Source organism: Podarcis liolepis, assembly GCF_965112155.1.
Source record: "Podarcis liolepis genome assembly, chromosome: Z".
NCBI classification, from domain to species: domain Eukaryota; kingdom Metazoa; phylum Chordata; class Lepidosauria; order Squamata; family Lacertidae; genus Podarcis; species Podarcis liolepis.
Window position 1 is genome coordinate 51,570,903 of NC_139570.1, and position 20,044 is coordinate 51,590,946.

A 20,044-nucleotide genomic window follows, 5' to 3' on the forward strand; every position below is an offset into this window, starting at 1 on the left:
ATATTCAAATTTATTCAAATTTATTCAAATTTAATTCCAATATATTCACATTTATTCAATATTCCATTGATTCCCCATTTATTCTTGATTTATTCCCATTCATTCCAGATTTATTCCCATTTATTCCCATTTATTCCGGATATATTCCGATTTATTCCCATTTAATTCCAATTTATTCAGATTTATTCAGATTTAGTCAATATTCAATTTATTCCCCATTTATTCTTGATTTCTTCCCATTTATTCCCCATTTATTCTTGATTTATTCCCATTTATTCCCGATTTATTCTTGATTTATTCCAATTTATTCTGGATTTATTCCCATTTATTCCCGATTTATTCCCGATTTATTCTTGATTTATTCCCATTTATTCCCGATTTATTCTTGATTTATTCCCATTTATTCCAGACAGAACGTGGCCATCCCTGGGGGGGCGGGAAAAAAATAAAATTTATTCAAATGTATTCAGATTTATTCAGATTTATTCAATATTCAATTGATTCCCCATTTATTCTTGATTTATTCCCATTTATTCCAGCTTTATTCTTGATTTATTCCCATTTATTCCGGATATATTCCAATTTATTCCCATTTAATTCCAATATATTCAGATTTATTCAGATTTATTCAGATTTGGTCAATATTCAATTTATTCCCGATTTATTCTTGATTTATTCCAATTTATTCTGGATATATTCCGTTTTATTCCCGATTTATTCCCATTTATTCCAGACAGAACGTGGCTGTCCCTTATATTAAGAATAATATAAGAATAAGAATAATATAAGAAGAATAAAAATAATATAAGAATAAAATAAAATAAAATAAAATAAAATAATATAATATAATATAATATAATATAATATAATATAATATAATATAATATAATATAATATAATATAATGATAAGAATAAAATAAAATAAGAATAAGAAGAATAAAATAAGAAGAACAAGAATAAGAAGAATATAAGAAGAATAAAAATAATAAAATAATAACCGAAGAAGAATAAGAATAAGAAGATAATATAAGAATAATGAAATAAGAAGAATAAGAATAAGAATAATAAAATAAGAAGAATAAGAATAAGAAGAATATAAGAAGAAGAAGAATAAAATAATAATCGAAGAAGAATAAGAATAAGAATATTATATAAGAATAATGAAATAAGAATAATAAAATAATAAAATAAGAATAAGAATAAGAATAATAAAATAAGAATAAGAATAATGATAAGAATAAAATAATATTAAGAATAAGAATAAGAATAATATAAGAAGAATAAAAATAATAAAATAATAATCGAAGAAGAATAATATAATATAATATAATAAGAATAAAATAAGAATAATGATAAGAATAAAATAAAATAAGAATAAGAATATAAGAATAAGAATAACAAAATAAGAATAATAAGAAGAATATAAGAAGAAGAAATATAAGAAGAATAAAAAGAATAAAATAATAATCGAAGAATGAGAAGAATAAGAAGAATATTATATAAGAATAATGAAATAAGAATAATAATAAGAAGAAGAATAAAATAAGAATAAGAATAATGATAAGAATAAAATAAAATAATATTAAGAATAAGAAGAATAAAAAGAATAAAATAATAATCGAAGAAAAATAAGAATATAATATAATATAATATAATAATAATGAAATAAGAATAAGAATAATGATAAGAATAAAATAGAATAATATAAGAATAAGAATAACAAAATAAGAATAAGAAGAATATAAGAAGAAGAAATATAAGAAGAATAAAAATAATAAAATAATAATCAAAGAAGAATAAGAAGAATAATATAATATAATATAAGAATAATGAAATAAGAATAAGAATAATGATAAGAACAAAATAAAATAGAATAAGAATATAAGAATAAGAATAACAAAATAAGAATAATAAGAATAGAAGAAGAAGAAGAATATAAGAAGAATAAAAATAATAAAATAATAATCGAAGAAGAATAAGGATAAAATAATAACAACAATAATGCGCGTACCTGTTGGGATCCACCGTGTCGAGAATGGATTCGAATTCGGGATCCGGTTCGCCTTCCTCCACCATTGGCAGGTCGTAGCCGAGGGAGCGAAGGCAGGATTTGAACTCCTGGTGATTCAGCCGGCCGGATTTGTCCTTGTCAAAGTGTCTGAAAGGCAATCAATCAATCAATCAATATTGGGAATTATCAATCAATCAATCAATCAATCATGGGAATTAATCAATCAATCAGCCTTGAGAATCATCAGTCAATCCATCCATCCATCCATCAATCAATCTTGGGAATCAATCAATCCATCTTGGGAATCAATCCATCCATCCATATTGGGAATGAATCAATCAATCAATCAATCAATCAATCTTGGGAATTATCACTCAATCAATTAATTAATCAATCAATCAATCATGGGAATTAATCAATCAATCAGTCTTGGGAATTATCAGTCAATCCATCCATCCATCCATCCATCCATCCATCAATCAATCTTGGGAATTAATCAATCAGTCCATCTTGGGAATCAATCCATCCATATTGGGAATGACTGAATGAATCAATCAATCCATCCATCCATCTTGGGAATCCATCCATCCATATTGGGAATGAATGAATGAATCGATCAATCAATCAATCCATCCATCCATCTTGGGAATCAATCCATCCATCCATATTGGGAATGAATGAATGAATGAATCAATCAATCAATCAATCAATCAATCTTGGGAATTATCACTCAATCAATTAATTAATCAATCAATCATGGGAATTGATCAATCAATCAGTCTTGGGAATTATCAGTCCATCCATCCATCCATCAATCAATCAATCCATCTTGGGAATCAATCCATCCATCCATATTGGGAATGAATGAATGAATGAATCAATCCATCCATCCATCTTGGGAATCAATCCATCCACCCATATTGGGAATGAATGAATGAATCAATCAATCAATCTTGGGAATCAATCCATTCACCCATATTGGGAATGAATCAATCAATCCATCCATCCATCTTGGGAATCAATCCATCCACCCATACTGGCAATGAATGAATGAATCAATCAATCCATCTTGGGAATCAATCCATATTGGGAATGAATGAATGAATGAATCAATCAATCCATCTTGGGAATCAATCCATCCATCCATATTGGGAATGAATGAATGAATGAATGGATCAATCAATCCATCCATCCATCTTGGGAATCAATCCATCCATCCATATTGGGAATGAATGAATGAATCAATCAATATCAATCAATCAATCAATCAATCCATCCATCCATCTTGGGAATCAATCCATCCACCCATACTGGCAATGAATGAATGAATCAATCAATCCATCTTGGGAATCAATCCATATTGGGAATGAATGAATGAATGAATCAATCAATCCATCTTGGGAATCAATCCATCCATCCATATTGGGAATGAATGAATGAATGAATGGATCAATCAATCCATCCATCCATCTTGGGAATCAATCCATCCATCCATATTGGGAATGAATGAATGAATGAATGAATCGATCAATCAATCAATCCATCCATCCATCTTGGGAATCAATCCATCCATATTGGGGAATGAATGAATGAATGAATGAATCGATCAATCCTTCCATCCATCCATCCATCTTGGGAATCAATCCATCCATCCATATTGGGAATGAATGAATGAATCAATCAATATCAATCAATCAATCAATCAATCCATCCATCCATCCATCTTGGGAATCAATCCATCTACCCATATTGGGAATGAATGAATGAATGAATCAATCAATCCATCTTGAGAATCAATCCATCCACCCATATTGGGAATCAATCAATCAATCAATCCATCTTGGGAACCAATCCATCCACCCATATTGGGAATGAATGAATGAATGAATGAATGAATCCATCCATCCATCCATCCTTCCATCCATCTTGGGAATCAATCCATCCACCCATATTGGGAATGAATCAATCCATCCATCCATCCATCCATCCATCTTGGGAATCAATAAACCCATCCATCCATATTGGGAATTATCAATCAATCAGTCTCGGGAATTATCAATCTTGGGAATTATCAATCAATCAATCAATCAATCTTGGGAATTATCAATCAATCTTGGGAATTATCACTCACTCACTCACTCACTCAATCAATCAATCAATCTTGGGAATTAATAACTCAATCCATCTTGGGAATTAATCAATCCATCTTGGAATTATTAATCAATCTTGGGAATTATCACTCAATCAATCTTGGGAATTATCAATCAATCTTGGGAATTATCACTCAATCAATCTTGGGAATTAATCAATCTTGGGAATTATCAATCAATCTTGGGAATTAATAACTCAATCCATCTTGGGAATCAATCCATCCATCTTGGAATTATTAATTATTAATCTTGGGAATTATCACTCAATCAATCAATCTTGGGAATTAATCTTGGGAATTATCAATCAATCTTGGGAATTATCACTCAATCAATCAATCTTGGGAATTAATCTTGGGAATTATCAATCAATCTTGGGAATTATCACTCAATTAATCTTGGGAATTAATTAATCAATCAATCTTGGAATTATTAATCAATCTTGGGAATTATCAATCAATCAATCAATCTTGGGAATTAATAACTCAATCCATCTTGGGAATTAATCCATCTTGGAATTATTAATCAATCTTGGAAATGATCACTCCATCAATTAATCAATCTTGCGAATTATCACCCAATCAATCAATCAATCAATCAATCAATCAATCTTGGGAATTATCAATCTTGGGAATTATCATCAATCCATCTTGGGAATTAATCCATTTTGGATTAATTAATCAATCTTGGAAATGATCACTCCATCAATTAATCAATCTTGGGAATAATCACCCAATCAGTTAGTCTTGGGAATTATCAATCAATCTTGGGAATTAATCAATCCATCTTGGAATTATTAATCAATCTTGGGAATTATCACTCAATCTTGGGAATTAATCAATCAATCTTGGAATTATTAATCAATCTTGGGAATTATCACTCACTCACTCAATCAATCAATCAATCAATCAATCTTGGGAATTAATAACAATCCATCTTGGGAATTAACCAATCCATCTTGGAATTATTAATCAATCTTGGAAATGATCATCAATTAATCAATCTTGGAAATTATCAATCTCGGGAATCGATTGATCCGGGAATCCGCCGACTTACTTGAACATCATGCTGAACTCCTTAAGCGCTTCTTCGGTGACGCCTGTCGTGTTCCTGGGGAGGGAAAAAGAATCCGGTTGGTACGAGTGGATCCCCTAGATCTCGCGGGATCTCTCTCCCCTGCCTCGGATCTGCTGCGCCTGCCTCCCCAGCCGATCCCCCCAAGATCTCACCTGCCTCGGATCTGCTGCTCCAGGCTGCCCTGCATCCGCGCCCCCAGTGGATCCCCTTAGATCTCAGATCTGCTGCACCCGCCTCCCCAGTCCATCCTCCTAGGTCCCAGGGATCTCTCACCTGGCTCGGATCTGCTGCACCTGCCTCCCCAGTTGATCCCCCGAGATCTCTCACCTGGCTTGGATCTGACGCTCCAGGTTGTGCTGCATCTGCACCCCCAGTCGATCCCCCTAGATCTCATGGATCTCTCTCTCACCCCTGGATCTCGGGGTATCTCCCTCACCTGGCTTGGATCTGCTGCCTCTGCATCCCCAGTTGACCCCCCCTAGATCTCAGGGTATCTCTCTTACCTGGCTTGGATCTGCTGCATCCGCACCCCCAGTTGATCCACCGAGATCTCGGGGGATCCATCTCACCTGGCTTGGATCTGCTGCACCCACACCCCTAGTTGATCCCCAAGATATAGGGGAGCCACACCCCCAGTTGATCCCCTATATCTTGGGATCTCTCACTGGCTTGGATCTGCCACATCTGCACCCCGCCTCCCCAGTCGACCCCCTAGATCTCGTGGGAATCTGCTGCTCCAGGGTGTGCTGCACCCGCCTCCCCAGTCGATCCCCTCAATCTCGGGATCTCTCTCACCTGGCCTGGATCTGCTGCTCCAGGTTGTGCCGCATCCGCACCCCAGTGGATCACCTAGATCTCAGTGATCTCTCTCACACCTGGCTCAGATCCGCTGCACCCGCCTCCCCAGTGGATCCCTCCTAGATACCAGGGATCTCCCTCACCCGGCTTGGATCTGCTGCATCCGCACCCCCAGTCAATCCCCCTAGATCTTGGGGGTCTCTCTTTCACCCCTAGATCTTGGGGGACCTCTCTCACCTGGCGTGGATCTGCTGTTCCAGGTTGTGCTGCATCTGCCTCCCAGTGGATCCCCTAGATCTTGTGGATCTCTCTCAGCCCTAGATCTCGGGGATCTCCCTCACCTGGCTTGGATCGGTCGCACTCACCTCCCCAGTCGATCCCCTGAGATCTCAGTTATCTCTCTCACCCAGCTTGGATCTGCCACACCCACACTCCCCAGTCGACCCCCCTTTCCCTATATCTCACGGATCTCTCTCACACCTGGTTTGGATCTGCTGCTCCAGGTTGTGCTGCACCCCACCCCCAGTTGATTCCCCTAGATCTCGGGATCTCTCCCACCCCTAGATCTCAGGGGATCTCCCTCACCCGGCTTGGATCTGCCGCCCCGCCTCCCCTAGATCCCAGGAATCTCTCCTCACCTGGCTTGGATCTGGCTGCTCCAGGTTGTGCTGCATCCGCCTCCCCAGTCGATCCCCCTAGATCTCGGGGGTTCTCTCACACACACACCCTAGATTTTGGGGGATCTCTCTCACCTGGCCTGATCCCCAGCTGATCCCACAGCAGTTGATCCCCAATCTCTCTCTCGCACACACACCCTAGATCTCGGGGGAATCTCCTCTCACCTGGCCTGGATCTGCTGCTCCAGGTTGTGCTGCATGCGCACCCCAGCTGATCCAGTTGATCCCACATCAGTTGACCCCTAGATCTCTCTCTCTCACACACACCCTAGATCTCAGGGATCTCTCTCACCCCTAGATCTCAGGGGATCTCTCTCATCTGGCCTGGATCTGCTGCTCCAGGTTGTGCTGCATGCGCCTCCCCAGCCGATCCAGTTGACCCCACAGCAGTTGATCCCCGAGATCTCTCTCTCACACCCCTAGATCTCGGGGATCTCTCTCACACACCCTAGATCTCGGGGGATCTCTCACACACACCCTAGATCTCGGGGGTTCTCTCTCTCACACACACCCTGGATTTTGGGGGATCTCTCTCACCTGGCCTGATCCCCAGCTGATCCCACAGCAGTTGATCCCCAATCTCTCTCTCTCACACACACCCTAGATCTCGGGGATCTCTCTCACACACCCTAGATCTCGGGGATCTCTCTCACACCCCTAGATCTCGGGGGTTCTCTCCCACACACACTCCCTAGATTTTGGGGGATCTCTCTCACCTGGCCTGATCCCCAGCTGATCCCACAGCAGTTGATCCCCAATCTCTCTCTCTCACACACACACCCTAGATCTCGGGGGAATCTCCTCTCACCTGGCCTGGATCTGCTGCTCCAGGTTGTGCTGCATGCTTACCCCCAGCTGATCCAGCTGATCCCACAGCAGTTGATCCCCGAGATCTCTCTCTCACACACACACCCCTAGATCTCGGGGGATCTCTCTCCCACACCCTAGATCTTGAGGATCTCTCTCCCACACCCTAGATCTCAGGGATCTCTCTCACCCCTAGATCTCAGGGGATCTCTCCTCACCTGGCCTGGATCTGCTGCTCCAGGTTGTGCTGCATGCGCATCCCCAGCTGATCCAGTTGATCCCACTGCTGGGCGAGACCCACGGTGCTGTGTTCGGTGTACTTGTTGTCGAGGATCAGGGCCTCCTCCATGGCGGCCCCCAGATCCTCGATCTTCTTCAGCTGACTGCGCATGGCGCGGATCTCCTGGTGCTTGCGCTGGATCCCCGGGAAGGGGGGAGCGAGGAAGGTGGGGAGGGAGGGAGGAGGGAGAGAGGAAGAGAGAGAGAGAGGAAGAGAGAGAGAGAGAGAGAGAGAGAGAGAAGGAAAGAGAAATACACAGAGAGAGAGATAGAGAAGGAAAGAGACATAGAGAAAGAGAGAGAAGGAAAAAAGAAAAGGAGGAAGAGAAAGAGAGAGAGAGAAGGAAAGAGAGAGAGAGAAGGAAAGAGAAGGAGAGAGAGAGAAGGAAAGAGAAGGAGAGAGAGAGAAGGAAAGAAAGAGAGAGAGAGAAGGAAAGAGAGAGAGAGAAGAGAGAGAGAGAGAGAGAAAGAGAGAGAGAGAGAAGGAAAGAGAGAGAGAGAAGGAAAAAAGAAAAGGAGGAAGAGAAAGAGAGGAAGAGGGGAAGAGAGAGAATGAGGAAGAGAGAGGAAGAGAGAGAGAGAGAAGGAAAGAGAGAGAGGAGGAGAGAGAGAGAAGGAAAAAAGAAAAGGAGGAAGAGGAAGAGGGGAAGAGAGAGAGAGAATGAGGAAGAGAGAGAAAGAGAGAGAAAGAAAGAGACATAGAGAGAGAAAAAGAGAGAGAGAGAGAGAGAGAGAAGGAAAAAAGAAAAGGAGGAAAACAAAGAGAAAAAGAACGAGAGAGAGAGAGAGAGAAAGAAAGATGGAAAGAGAGAGAGAGAAAAGGAAAAAAGAAAAGGAGGAAAACAAAGAGAAAAAGAACGAGAGAGAGAGAGAAAGAAAGAAAGATGGAAAGAGAGAGAGAGAGAGAGAAAGAAAGAAAGGGAAAGAAAGAAAGAAAGAAAGAAAGAAAGAAAGAAAGAAAGAGAAGATGGGGAGGGAGGGAGGGAGGGAAAAGGGGAAGGAGGAAGAGGAAGAGAGGAAGAGGGGAAGAGAGAGAGAGAGAATGAGAAAGAGAGAGAAAGAGAGAGATACAAAGAGAGAGAGAAAGAGACACACAGAGAGAGAGAGAGAGAAGGAAAAAAGAAAAGGAGGAAGAGAAAGAGAGGGAGGGGGAAGAGAGACAGAGAGAAAGAGAGAAGGAAAGAGAGAGAAATACAGAGAAAGAGAGAAGGAAAGAAAGAGAAGATGGGAAGGGAGGGGGGAAAGGGGAAGGAGGGAGAGGAAGAGAGAGAGAGAGAGAATGAGAAAGAGAGAGGAAGAGAGAGAGAGATACAAAGAGAGAAAGAGGCAGAGAGAGAGAGAGAGAGAAGAAAAAAAGAAAAGAAGAGGAAGAGGGGAAGAGAGAGAGAGAGAATGAGGAAGAGAGAAGAGAGAGAGAAATAGAGAGAGAGAGAGAGAAAAGAAAAGGAGGAAGAGAAAGAGAGAGAGAAGGAGAGAAAGAGGAGGAGGGGAAGAGAGGGAGAGAATGAGAAAGAGAGAGAAATACAGAGAGAGAGAGAAGGAAAAAAGAAAAGGAGGAAGAGAAAGAGAGGGAGAGAGAGAGAGAGAGAATGAGAAAGAGAGAGGAAAAGAGATACAAAGAGAGAAAGAAAGAGACAGAGAGAGAGAGAGAGAGAGAGAGAGAGAAGGAAAAAAGAAAAGGAGGAAGACAAAGAGAAAGAGAGAAAAAGAACGAGGGAGAGAGAAAGGTAAGAGGGAAAGAGAGAAAGAAAGAAAGAAAGAAAGAGAAGATGGGAAGGGAGGGAGGGAAAAGGGGAAGGAAGAAGGAAGGAGAGGGGAAGAGAGAGAGAATGAGAAAGAGAGAGGAAGAGAGAGAGAGACACAAAGAGAGAAAGAAAGAGACAGAGAGAAAGAGAGAGAAGGAAAAAAGAAAAGAAGAGGAAGAGGGGAAGAGAGAGAGAGAGAATGAGGAAGAGAGAAGAGAGAGAGAAATAGAGAGAGAGAGAAAAAAAAGAAAAGGAGGAAGAGAAAGAGAGAGAGAAGGAGAGAAAGAGGAGGAGGGAAGAGAGGGAGAGAATGAGAAAGAGAGAGAAATACAGAGAGAGAGAGAAGGAAAAAAGAAAAGGAGGAAGAGAAAGAGAGGGAGAGAGAGAGAGAGAATGAGAAAGAGAGAGGAAAAGAGATACAAAGAGAGAAAGAAAGAGACAGAGAGAGAGAGAGAGAGAGAGAGAGAAGGAAAAAAGAAAAGGAGGAAGACAAAGAGAAAGAGAGAAAAAGAACGAGAGAGAGAGAAAGGTAAGAGGGAAAGAGAGAAAGAAAGAAGAAAGAAAGAAAGAAAGAAAGAAAGAAAGAAAGAGAAGATGGGAAGGGAGGAGGGAAAAGGGGAAGGAAGAAGGAAGGAGAGGGGAAGAGAGAGAGAATGAGAAAGAGAGAGGAAGAGAGAGAGAGACACAAAGAGAGAAAGAAAGAGACAGAGAGAAAGAGAGAGAAGGAAAAAAGAAAAGGAGGAAGAGAAAGAGAGGAAGAAGGGAAGAGAGAGAGAATGAGAAAGAGAGAGATACAAAGAGAGAGAGAAAGAGACAGAGAGAAAGAGAGAAGGAAAAAAGAAAAGGAGAAAGAGAGAGGGAGAAAGAGAGAAAGAATGAGACAGGGAGAAAGAGGGAGAGAGAAAGAGAGAGGGAAAAGGGAAATACGAAAGGAAGGAGAGAAAGAGAGAAAGAAAGAGACAGAGAAGGCGGAGAGAGAAATATGGAGAGAGAGAAAGAGAGAGAGCGATAGAGAAATTAGGGATAAAGAGAAAGAGAGAGAGAGAAAAGGGAAATTAAAAAAGGAGGAAGATACGGAAAGAGAGAGAACGCGAGAGAGAGAGAGAAAGAGAGAGAAAAGGAAAAGATGAAAGGAGAAATGCAAAGAGAGAAAGAGAGAGGAAGAAAGAGAGAGAGAAAAGGAAAAGATGAAAGGAGGAAGAGAAAGAGAGGAAGAAAGAGAGAGAAAGAAAGAGAAAGAAAAAGAGAGGAGAGAGAGAGAGAGAGAGAAAGAAGGAAAATACAAAAGGAGGAAGACAAAGAGAGAAAGAGAGAACGAGAGAGAAAGAGACAGAGGAGGAAAAGGAGGAAGGAGGAAGACAGAGAGAGGAAGAAAAAGAAAAAGAGTGAGAGAGAAGGAATGAGAGAGAGAAAGAAACAGAGAGAGAGAGGGAAAAGGGAAATACGAAAGGAGAAAGACAGAGAGAGAGAACGAGAGAGATAGAAAGAAAGAAAGAAAGAAAGAGAGAGAGAGAGAGAGAGACAGAGAGAAGGAAAGAGGGAGAAAAAGAAACAGAGAGAGAGGAGAAAGGAGGAAGAGAAAGAAAGAATGAGAGAGAGAGAGAGAGACAAAGAAAGAAGGAAAAGAGAAAGAAAGAGAGAGAGAGAGAAGGAAAGAGAGAGAAATACAAACAGAGAGAGAGGGGGAAAGGAGGAAGAGAGAGAGAGAGAGAGAGAGAGAGAGAGAGAGAGAGAGAGAAATACAAAGAGAAAGAGAGAGAGAAAGAAGAGAGAGAAAAGGAAAATATGAAAGGAGAAATGCAAAGAGAGAAAGAATGAGAGAGAGAGAGAGAGAGAGAGAGAGAAGGAAAGAGGGAGAAAAAGAAACAGAGAGAGAGGAGAAAGGAGGAAGAGAGAGAGAGAATGAGAGAGAGAGAGAGAGAGAGAGAGAGAGAGAGAGAGAGAGAGAGAGAGAAATACAAAGAGAAAGAGAGAGAGAAAAGGAAAAGACGAAAGGAGGAAGAGAAAGAGAGGAAGAAAGAGAGAGAGATGGAAAAAACAAAAGGAGAAAGACGAGAGAAAGAAAAAAAGAGAGAGAAGGAAAAGAAGGAGGAAGACAAAGAGGAAGAAAAAAAGAGAAAGAAAGAAGGAAAGAGAGAAATACAAAGAGAGAGAGAAAACGAGAGAGAGAAAGAGAGAAGGAAAGAGAAATACAAAGAGAGAGAGAGGAGGAAGGAGGAGAGAGAGAGAGAGAGAGAGAGAGAGAGAGAGAGAGAGAGAGAAGGAAAATATGAAAGGAGAAAGACAGAGAAAGAAAGAGAGAACGAGAGAGAAAGAGAGAGAGAGAGAGAGAGAGAAGGAAAAGGAGGAAGAAGGAAGACAATGAGAGGAAGAAAAAGAAAAAGAGAGAAAGAGAAGAGAGAGAAATACAAAGAGAGAGAGAGAAGGAAGGAGGAAGAGAGAGAAAGAAGAGAGAGAAAAGGAAAATATGAAAGGAGAAAGACAGAGAAAGAAAGAGAGAACGAGAGAGAAAGAGAGAGAGAGAGAGAGAGAGAGAAGGAAAAGGAGGAAGAAGGAAGACAATGAGAGGAAGAAAAAGAAAAAGAGAGAAAGAGAAGAGAGAGAAATACAAAGAGAGAGAGAGAGAGAAAGAAGAGAGAGAAAAGGAAAATATGAAAGGAGAAATGCAAAGAGAGAAAGAATGAGAGAGAGAGAGAGAGAGAGAGAGAGAAGGAAAGAGGGAGAAAAAGAAACAGAGAGAGAGGAGAAAGGAGGAAGAGAGAGAGAGAATGAGAGAGAGAGAGAGAGAGAGAGAGAGAGAGAGAGAGAAATACAAAGAGAAAGAGAGAGAGAAAAGGAAAAGACGAAAGGAGGAAGAGAAAGAGAGGAAGAAAGAGAGAGAGATGGAAAAAACAAAAGGAGAAAGACGAGAGAAAGAAAAAAAGAGAGAGAAGGAAAAGAAGGAGGGAGACAAAGAGGAAGAAAAAAGAGAAAGAAAGAAGGAAAGAGAGAAATACAAAGAGAGAGAGAAAACGAGAGAGAGAAAGAGAGAAGGAAAGAGAAATACAAAGAGAGAGAGAGGAGGAAGGAGGAAGAGAGAGAGAGAGAGAGAGAGAGAGAGAGAGAGAGAGAGAGAGAAGGAAAATATGAAAGGAGAAAGACAGAGAAAGAAAGAGAGAACGAGAGAGAGAGAGAGAGAAGGAAAAGGAGGAAGAAGGAAGACAATGAGAGGAAGAAAAAGAAAAAGAGAGAAAGAGAAGAGAGAGAAATACAAAGAGAGAGAGAGAGAGAAGGAAGGAGGAAGAGAGAGAAAGAAGAGAGAGAAAAGGAAAATATGAAAGGAGAAAGACAGAGAAAGAAAGAGAGAACGAGAGAGAAAGAGAGAGAGAGAGAAGGAAAAGGAGGAAGAAGGAAGACAACGAGAGGAAGAAAAAGAAAAAGAGAGAAAGAGAAGAGAGAGAAATACAAAGAGAGAGAGAGAGAGAAGGAAGGAGGAAGAGAGAGAAAGAAGAGAGAGAAAAGGAAAATATGAAAGGAGAAAGACAGAGAAAGAAAGAGAGAACGAGAAAGAGAGAGAGAGAGAGAGAGAAGGAAAAGGAGGAAGAAGGAAGACAATGAGAGGAAGAAAAAGAAAAAGAGAGAAAGAGAAGGAAAGAGAGAGAAATACAAAGAGAGAGAGAGAGAAAGAAGAGAGAGAAAAGGAAAATATGAAAGGAGAAATGCAAAGAGAGAAAGAATGAGAGAGAGAGAGAGAGAGAGAGAAGGAAAAGGAGGAAGAAGGAAGACAATGAGAGGAAGAAAAAGAAAAAGAGAGAAAGAGAAGAGAGAGAAATACAGAGAGAGAGAGAGAGAGAGAGAAGGAAGGAGGAAGAGAGAGAAAGAAGAGAGAGAAAAGGAAAATATGAAAGGAGAAAGACAGAGAAAGAAAGAGAGAACGAGAGAGAAAGAGAGAGAGAGAGAGAAGGAAAAGGAGGAAGAAGGAAGACAATGAGAGGAAGAAAAAGAAAAAGAGAGAAAGAGAAGAGAGAGAAATACAAAGAGAGAGAGAGAGAGAGAAGGAAGGAGGAAGAGAGAGAAAGAAGAGAGAGAGAAGGAAAATATGAAAGGAGAAAGACAGAGAAAGAAAGAGAGAACGAGAGAGAAAGAGAGAGAGAGAGAGAGAAGGAAAAGGAGGAAGAAGGAAGACAATGAGAGGAAGAAAAAGAAAAAGAGAGAAAGAGAAGGAAAGAGAGAGAAATACAAAGAGATAGAGAGAACGAGAGAGAGAGAGAGAAGGAAAGAGAGAGAAATACAAAGAGAGAGAGAGAGAAGGAAGGAGGAAGAGAGAGGAAGAAGAGAGAGAAAAGGAAAATATGAAAGGAGAAATGCAAAGAAAGAACGAGAGAGAGAGAGAGAGAGAGAGGGAGAAAAATACAAAGGAAGTGTAAATTAACGGGCAAGGCAAACTTGGCTCCGTCAATACTAATACTACCAATAATACCAATAATACTTATACCAATACTACCAATAATACTAATAATACCAATACCACTATCAATACTAATACCACTATTACTAATAATACTAACACTAATACTAGCAGTTATGCTAATACCGATACTGCTAATGCTACTAATACTAGTACTACTAATAGCGCTAATACTAATAGCACTAACACTAATAACACTAATACTACTAGTACTAATACTGCTATTACCACTAATGCTACTAGTAGCGCTGATACCGCTAATAACACTAATACTACTAATACTTATACCGCTAATACTACTAATGCTAATACTGCTGATAGTGCTAATACTACTAATAATGCTAATACTACTAATGCCAATACCAATACCAATAATAATAATAATAATAATAATAATAATAATAATAACAACAACAACAACAATAATAATAATAATACTGATACTACTAGTACTACTACTACTACTACTAGTAATAATAATAATAATAATAATAATACTGATGCTACTACTAGTAGTACTACTACTACTAGTAATAATAATAATAATAATAATAATAATACTGATACTACTACTAGTAGTACTACTACTACTAGTAATAATAATAATAATAATACTGATGCTACTACTACTAGTGCTACTACTAGTAGTAATAATAATAATAATAACAAAACAATAATAATAATAATAATACTGATACTACTACTACTAGTACTACTACTAGTAATAATAATAATAATAATAATAATAATAATAATAATAATAAATGACCACATACCTTGGTCGCTTCCAGCTGTGATTCCAGGGTTCCGGATTCCTCCACCATGCAAGACCTAGAACCGGAAGGAGGAACGTGATTGGTTGCCGGGTGCGGCGGGGGGAAGAGAGCGGCGAGGCTCGGAATTAACGACGTCCCTTCATTAATTAACGGCGTCCCTTTTAATGAAGGGAAATTTCCCGGAAATCCCCCCCCAATTAATCTCTAGCTGACACGGAACCGGTTGCCGGGCGGAGAACTGGGGATTTCCCCCAGTTCCGTTGAGGGTTCTCGACTTTCCTGCGACATTATTATTATTATTATTATTATTATTATTATTATTATTATTATTATTATTATTATTATTATTCCAACCCTTTTCCCCCCTCTTCTTTAATAATAATATGAATAATATTAAATTATTATTATTATTATTATTATTATTATTATTATTATTATTATTATTATTATTATTATTGCAGCTCCATTTCATTTCTCTTTTTCAAGGAAGGTTTATGGGGTTATTATTATTATTATGAATAATAATAATAGGAAATGTAAAGTAACCGACAAGGCAAACTTGGCTATAATAATAATAATAATAATAATAATAATAATAATAATAATAATAATAGAAAGTGTAAATTAACAGGCAGGGCAAGCTTGTCTCCGTTAATAATAATAAGAATAAAAATGGGAAGTGTAAATCAACGAGCAGGGCAAACTTAATAATAATAATAATAATAATAATAATAATAATAATAATAATAATAATAATAAGTAATAGTAATAATTGTAGTAGTAGTATAGTATTAATAATAACAACCCATTAATTTACACTTATTATTGTTGTTACTACTACTAGGGCAAAATTGTCCCTAATATTAATAATAATAATAATAATAATAATAGAAAGTGTAAATTAATTAATATGAATTAAGGATTTCGCTCCATTATCCTGGTTAATTCCGAGCCTGACCCAAAGGAAAACCACAAGACACACGCCATGCCAAACCGGGTTCCGCGCCGGTGCGCCCCTCCCCCCGCCGTGCCCCACACACGCCACGCGTGAGGTGCCGGGTTCTAGAGCCTTTGGCAAAGCGAGTGGCTGGGTTCGGAACCTGCGCGAAAAACGAGGCGGCTTGATCTAGAACCTGCGTGAAAACGAGGCAGTTTGATCTAGAACCTTCGCAAAATCGAGCGGCTTGGTTCAGATCCTTTGCGAGAACGAGGGTGCAGATCTAGAACCTCCGCAAAGCGGCTGGCTTGGTTTGAGACCTGCGCGAAAACTAGCGGTTTGATCTAGAACATGTGTGGAGCTTGGGGTTTGATCTAGAACCTTCACAAAATCGAGTGGCTTGGTTTGGATCCTTTGCGAGAGCTAAGATCCTGATCTAGAACCTTTGCAAAATCGAGCGGCTGGGTTTAGATCCTTTGTGAGAGCTAGGATCCCGATCTAGAACCGGCTTGGTTTGAAACCCACGCGAAAACTAGTGGTTTGATCTAGAACATGTACGAAACAAGGGGTTTGATCCGGAACCTTTGCAAAATCGAGCAGCTTGGTTTAGATCCATTGCGAGAGCTAAGATACCGATCTAGAACCTTCGCAAAGCGACTGACATGGTTTGAAACCCGTGCAAAAACTAGTGGTTTGATCTAGAACATGCGTGAAGCTAGGGGTTTGATCTAGAGCCTTTGCAAAACCGACGGCCTGATCCAGAACCTTTGCAAAATCGAGCGGCTTGGTCTAGATCCGTTGCGAGAGCTAAGACCCTGATCTAGAACCTCCGCAAAGTGACCTGCTTGGCTTGAAACCAAAACGACTGGTCTAGAACCCCCGCAAAACCGATGGTTTGATCTAGAACCTTCGCAAAACCAGCGGTTCAATTTGGAACCTTTGCAAAGCTGAGGGTTCGATCTAGAACCTTCACAAAAATGATGGCTCGATCCAGAACCTTTGCAAGATCAAGTGGCTTGGTTTGGATCCTTTGCGGGAACTAATATCCTGATCTAGAACCTCCACAAAGCGACTTGCTTGGCTTGAAACAAAAATGACTAGTCTAGAACCTCCGCAAAACTGATGGCCTGATCTAGAACCTTCGCAAAACTAGCGGTTCAATTCGAACCTTTGCAAAGCTGGGGGTTCGATCTAGAACCTTTGCAAAAATGACAGTTCGATCCAGAACCTTTGCAAAATCAAGTGGCTTGGTTTGGATCCTTTGCGGGAACTAATATCCTGATCTAGAACATTTGAAAAGCGACTGGCTTGGTTTGAAACCTGTGCAAATGCCAATGGTTTGATCTAGAACCTTTGCAAAACTGACGGTTTGATTCAGAACCTTTGCGAAATCGAGCGGCTTGGTTCAGATCCTTTGCGAGAGCCAAGATCCTGATCTAGAACCTTCGCAAAGTGACTGGCTTGGTTTGGGACCTGTGTAACAACTAGTGGCCTGATCTAGAACATGCGTGAATCTAGGGGTTTGATCTAGAACCATCGCAAAACGAATGGCTCAGTTCGCAACCATCGCAAAACGACTGGTTTGGTCTAGAACCTTTCGCAAGAGCGGACGGCTCGATCTAAAACCTACCCAAAACCTAACAGTCCGATCTAGAACCCCTACGAAACTGGCAGCTCGATCTAGAACCTTCGCAAACGAACGGCTCGGCTCGCAACGGTCCGGTCCAGAACCTTCCGAGGAGTGGACGGCTCGATCTAGAACCCGACCAAAACACAAACGGTCTGGTCTAGAACCCTCGCAAACAGGCGGTTTGATCTAGAACCCCCACAAACGAAGGACCCGCTTCGCAATGGCTCGTTCCAGAGCCTTCCGCAAGAGCGGAAGGCTCGATCCAGAACCCGCCCAAACCTGACCGTCTGATCTAGAACCCTCGCAAAACCGGCGGTTTGATCTAGAACCTCCACAAACGGTTTGTTCTGGAGCCTTCCGCAAGAACAGATGGTTCGATCCAAAACCCGCCCAAAAACCTGACGGTTCGGTCTAGAACCCCGCGAACCGGACGGCCCGATCTAGAACCTCTGTGCAACGAGCGGCCCGATCTAGAACCCCCTTGACGTGTGAGCGTTAGTCCGGCGCCACAAAAAAAAAGCCAGCCTTGGGAATTAATCGGGAACGTGCCGTTTTTTTGGGGGGGGAGGAAAAGCGGGGGGGAAACGGAAAAACCAAACGGAGGAACGAAAGAAAGAAACAGGAAGTGAGAGAAGGGAAAAGGAAAAGAGGAATAAAGGGAAAAGGAAAAGAGGAACGGAACCTTCCGGAAAGATCTTCCCCGACTTGGTACTGAAAGACGCGAATGACTCGCCGGTAGGCAATGCTAGGCGGAGGAAAGAAATGTGGGGTGAATTTGGGGGTAGAATTGGGGGTTTCTGGGGGGCAGGGCAGACAGGACGAGGGGGCGGAGCAATCATGAGGTCAGTGGGGCAATTATGTAGGTCAGTGGGGCAATTATGAGGGTGTTGGGGCAATTATGTAGGTCAATGGGGCAATTATCTAGGGCAATGGGGCAATTATCTAGGGCAATGGGGCAATATCTAGGGCAATGGGGCAATTTGGGGGTCAAGGGGGCAATAGCTGGGTAGGCGGGGCAAGAATTCTTGTAAGGGGGGCAATAGCTAGGCAGGTGGGGCAATATCTAGGGCAATGGGGCAATATCTCGGGCAATGGGGCAATTATCTAGGGCAATGGGGGAATACCTGGGCAGGTGGGGCAATATCTAGGGCAATAGGGCAATTATCTAGGTCAATGGGGCAATATCTAGGGCAATAGGGCAATTATCTATGGCAATGGGGCAATACCTGGGCAGGTGGGGCAATATCTAGGGCAATGGGGCAATTGGGGGGTCAAGGGGGCAATACCTGTGCAGGTGGGGCAATTTGGGGGTCAAGGGGGCAATAGCTGGGTAGGCGGGGCAAGAATTCTTGTAAGGGGGCAATAGCTAGGCAGGTGGGGCAATATCTAGGGCAATGGGGCAATTATCTAGGGCAATGGGGCAATTTGGGGGTCAAGGGGGCAATAGCTGGGTAGGCAGGGCAATAATTATTGTAAGGAGGGCAATAGCTAGGCAGGTGGGGCAATATCTAGGGCAATGGGGCAATTATCTAGGTCAATGGGGCAATTCTCTAGGGCAATGGGGCAATTATCTAGGGCAATGGGGCAATATCTAGGGCAATGGGGCAATACCTAAGTCAATGGGGCAATATCTAGGTCAATGGGGCAATACCTAGGTCAATGGGGCAATACCTAGGTCAATGGGGCAATAATGAGGGCATTGGGGCAATTAGGTCAGTGGGGCAATAATGAGGTCAGTGGGGCAATTATCTAGGGCAATGGGGCAATTATCTAGGGCAATTATCTAGGTCAATGGGGCAATAGCTGGGTAGGCGGGGCAAGAATTCTTGTAAGGGGGGCAATAGCTAGGCAGGCGGGGCAATATCTAGGGCAATATCTAGGGCAATGGGGCAATTATCTAGGTCAATGGGGCAATTATCTAGGTCAATGGGGCAATTATCTAGGTCAATGGGGCAATATCTTGGGCAATGGGGCAATTATCTAGGGCAATGGGGCAATTTGGGCGTCAAGGGCAATAGCTGGATAGGCGGGGCAATAATTATCGTAAGGAGGGCAATAGCTAGGCAGGTGGGGCAATATCTAGATCAATGGGGCAATTATCTAGGTCAAGGGGGCAATACCTGGGTAGGCGGGGCAATAGTTATTGTAAGGAGGGCAATAGCTAGGCAGGTGGGGCAATATCTAGGGCAATGGGGCAATATCTAGGGCAATGGGGCAATTATCTAGGTCAATGGGGCAATATCTAGGGCAATGGGGCAATTTGGGGGTCAAGGGGGGAATAGCTGGGTAGGCGGGGCAAGAATTATTGGAAGGAGGGCAATAGCTAGGCAGGTGGGGCAATATCTAGGGCAATGGGGCAATTATCTAGGGCAATGGGGCAATTATCTAGGGCAATGGGGCAATTTGGGGGTCAAGGGGGCAATAGCTGGGTAGGCGGGGCAAGAATTATTGTAAGGGGGGCAATAGCTAGGCAGGCGGGGCAATATCTAGGGCAATGGGGCAACATCTAAGGCAATGGGGCAATTATCTAGGTCAATGGGGCAATAATGAGGTCAGTGGGGGAATTATCTAGGTCAATGGGGCAATACCTAGGTCAATGGGGCAATACCTCCGTAGGCGGGGCAATACCTGGGCATGTGGCAATAAGTATGTAAATAGATATGCAAATGGGGCAATACATGGGCATGTGGGGCAATTACTAGGCCGACGGGG

The 20,044-nt window shown here is 41.4% G+C and overlaps 1 protein-coding gene and 1 long non-coding RNA gene across 2 annotated transcripts in view; one reads left to right on the forward strand and one right to left on the reverse strand.

Moving 5' to 3' along the window:
* Nucleotides 1–20,044, reverse strand: part of SPTAN1 (spectrin alpha, non-erythrocytic 1) — a gene marked incomplete at its 5' end in the record, with an annotated part of 87,457 nt that overhangs the window by 4,861 nt on the left and 62,552 nt on the right. Inside the window, 5 exons of the mRNA XM_083484533.1 lie at nucleotides 2,013–2,159; nucleotides 5,216–5,269; nucleotides 7,737–7,933; nucleotides 14,766–14,820; nucleotides 18,015–18,077. Coding sequence (XP_083340659.1) covers nucleotides 2,013–2,159; nucleotides 5,216–5,269; nucleotides 7,737–7,933; nucleotides 14,766–14,820; nucleotides 18,015–18,077 — 516 coding nt within the window. The remainder of the gene's footprint in view (nucleotides 1–2,012; nucleotides 2,160–5,215; nucleotides 5,270–7,736; nucleotides 7,934–14,765; nucleotides 14,821–18,014; nucleotides 18,078–20,044) is intronic.
* On the forward strand, nucleotides 19,204–20,022 carry LOC310698142. Its single transcript, XR_014521355.1, has 3 exons — nucleotides 19,204–19,336; nucleotides 19,416–19,558; nucleotides 19,884–20,022. It is a non-coding gene; the product is annotated as an uncharacterized lncRNA (long non-coding RNA).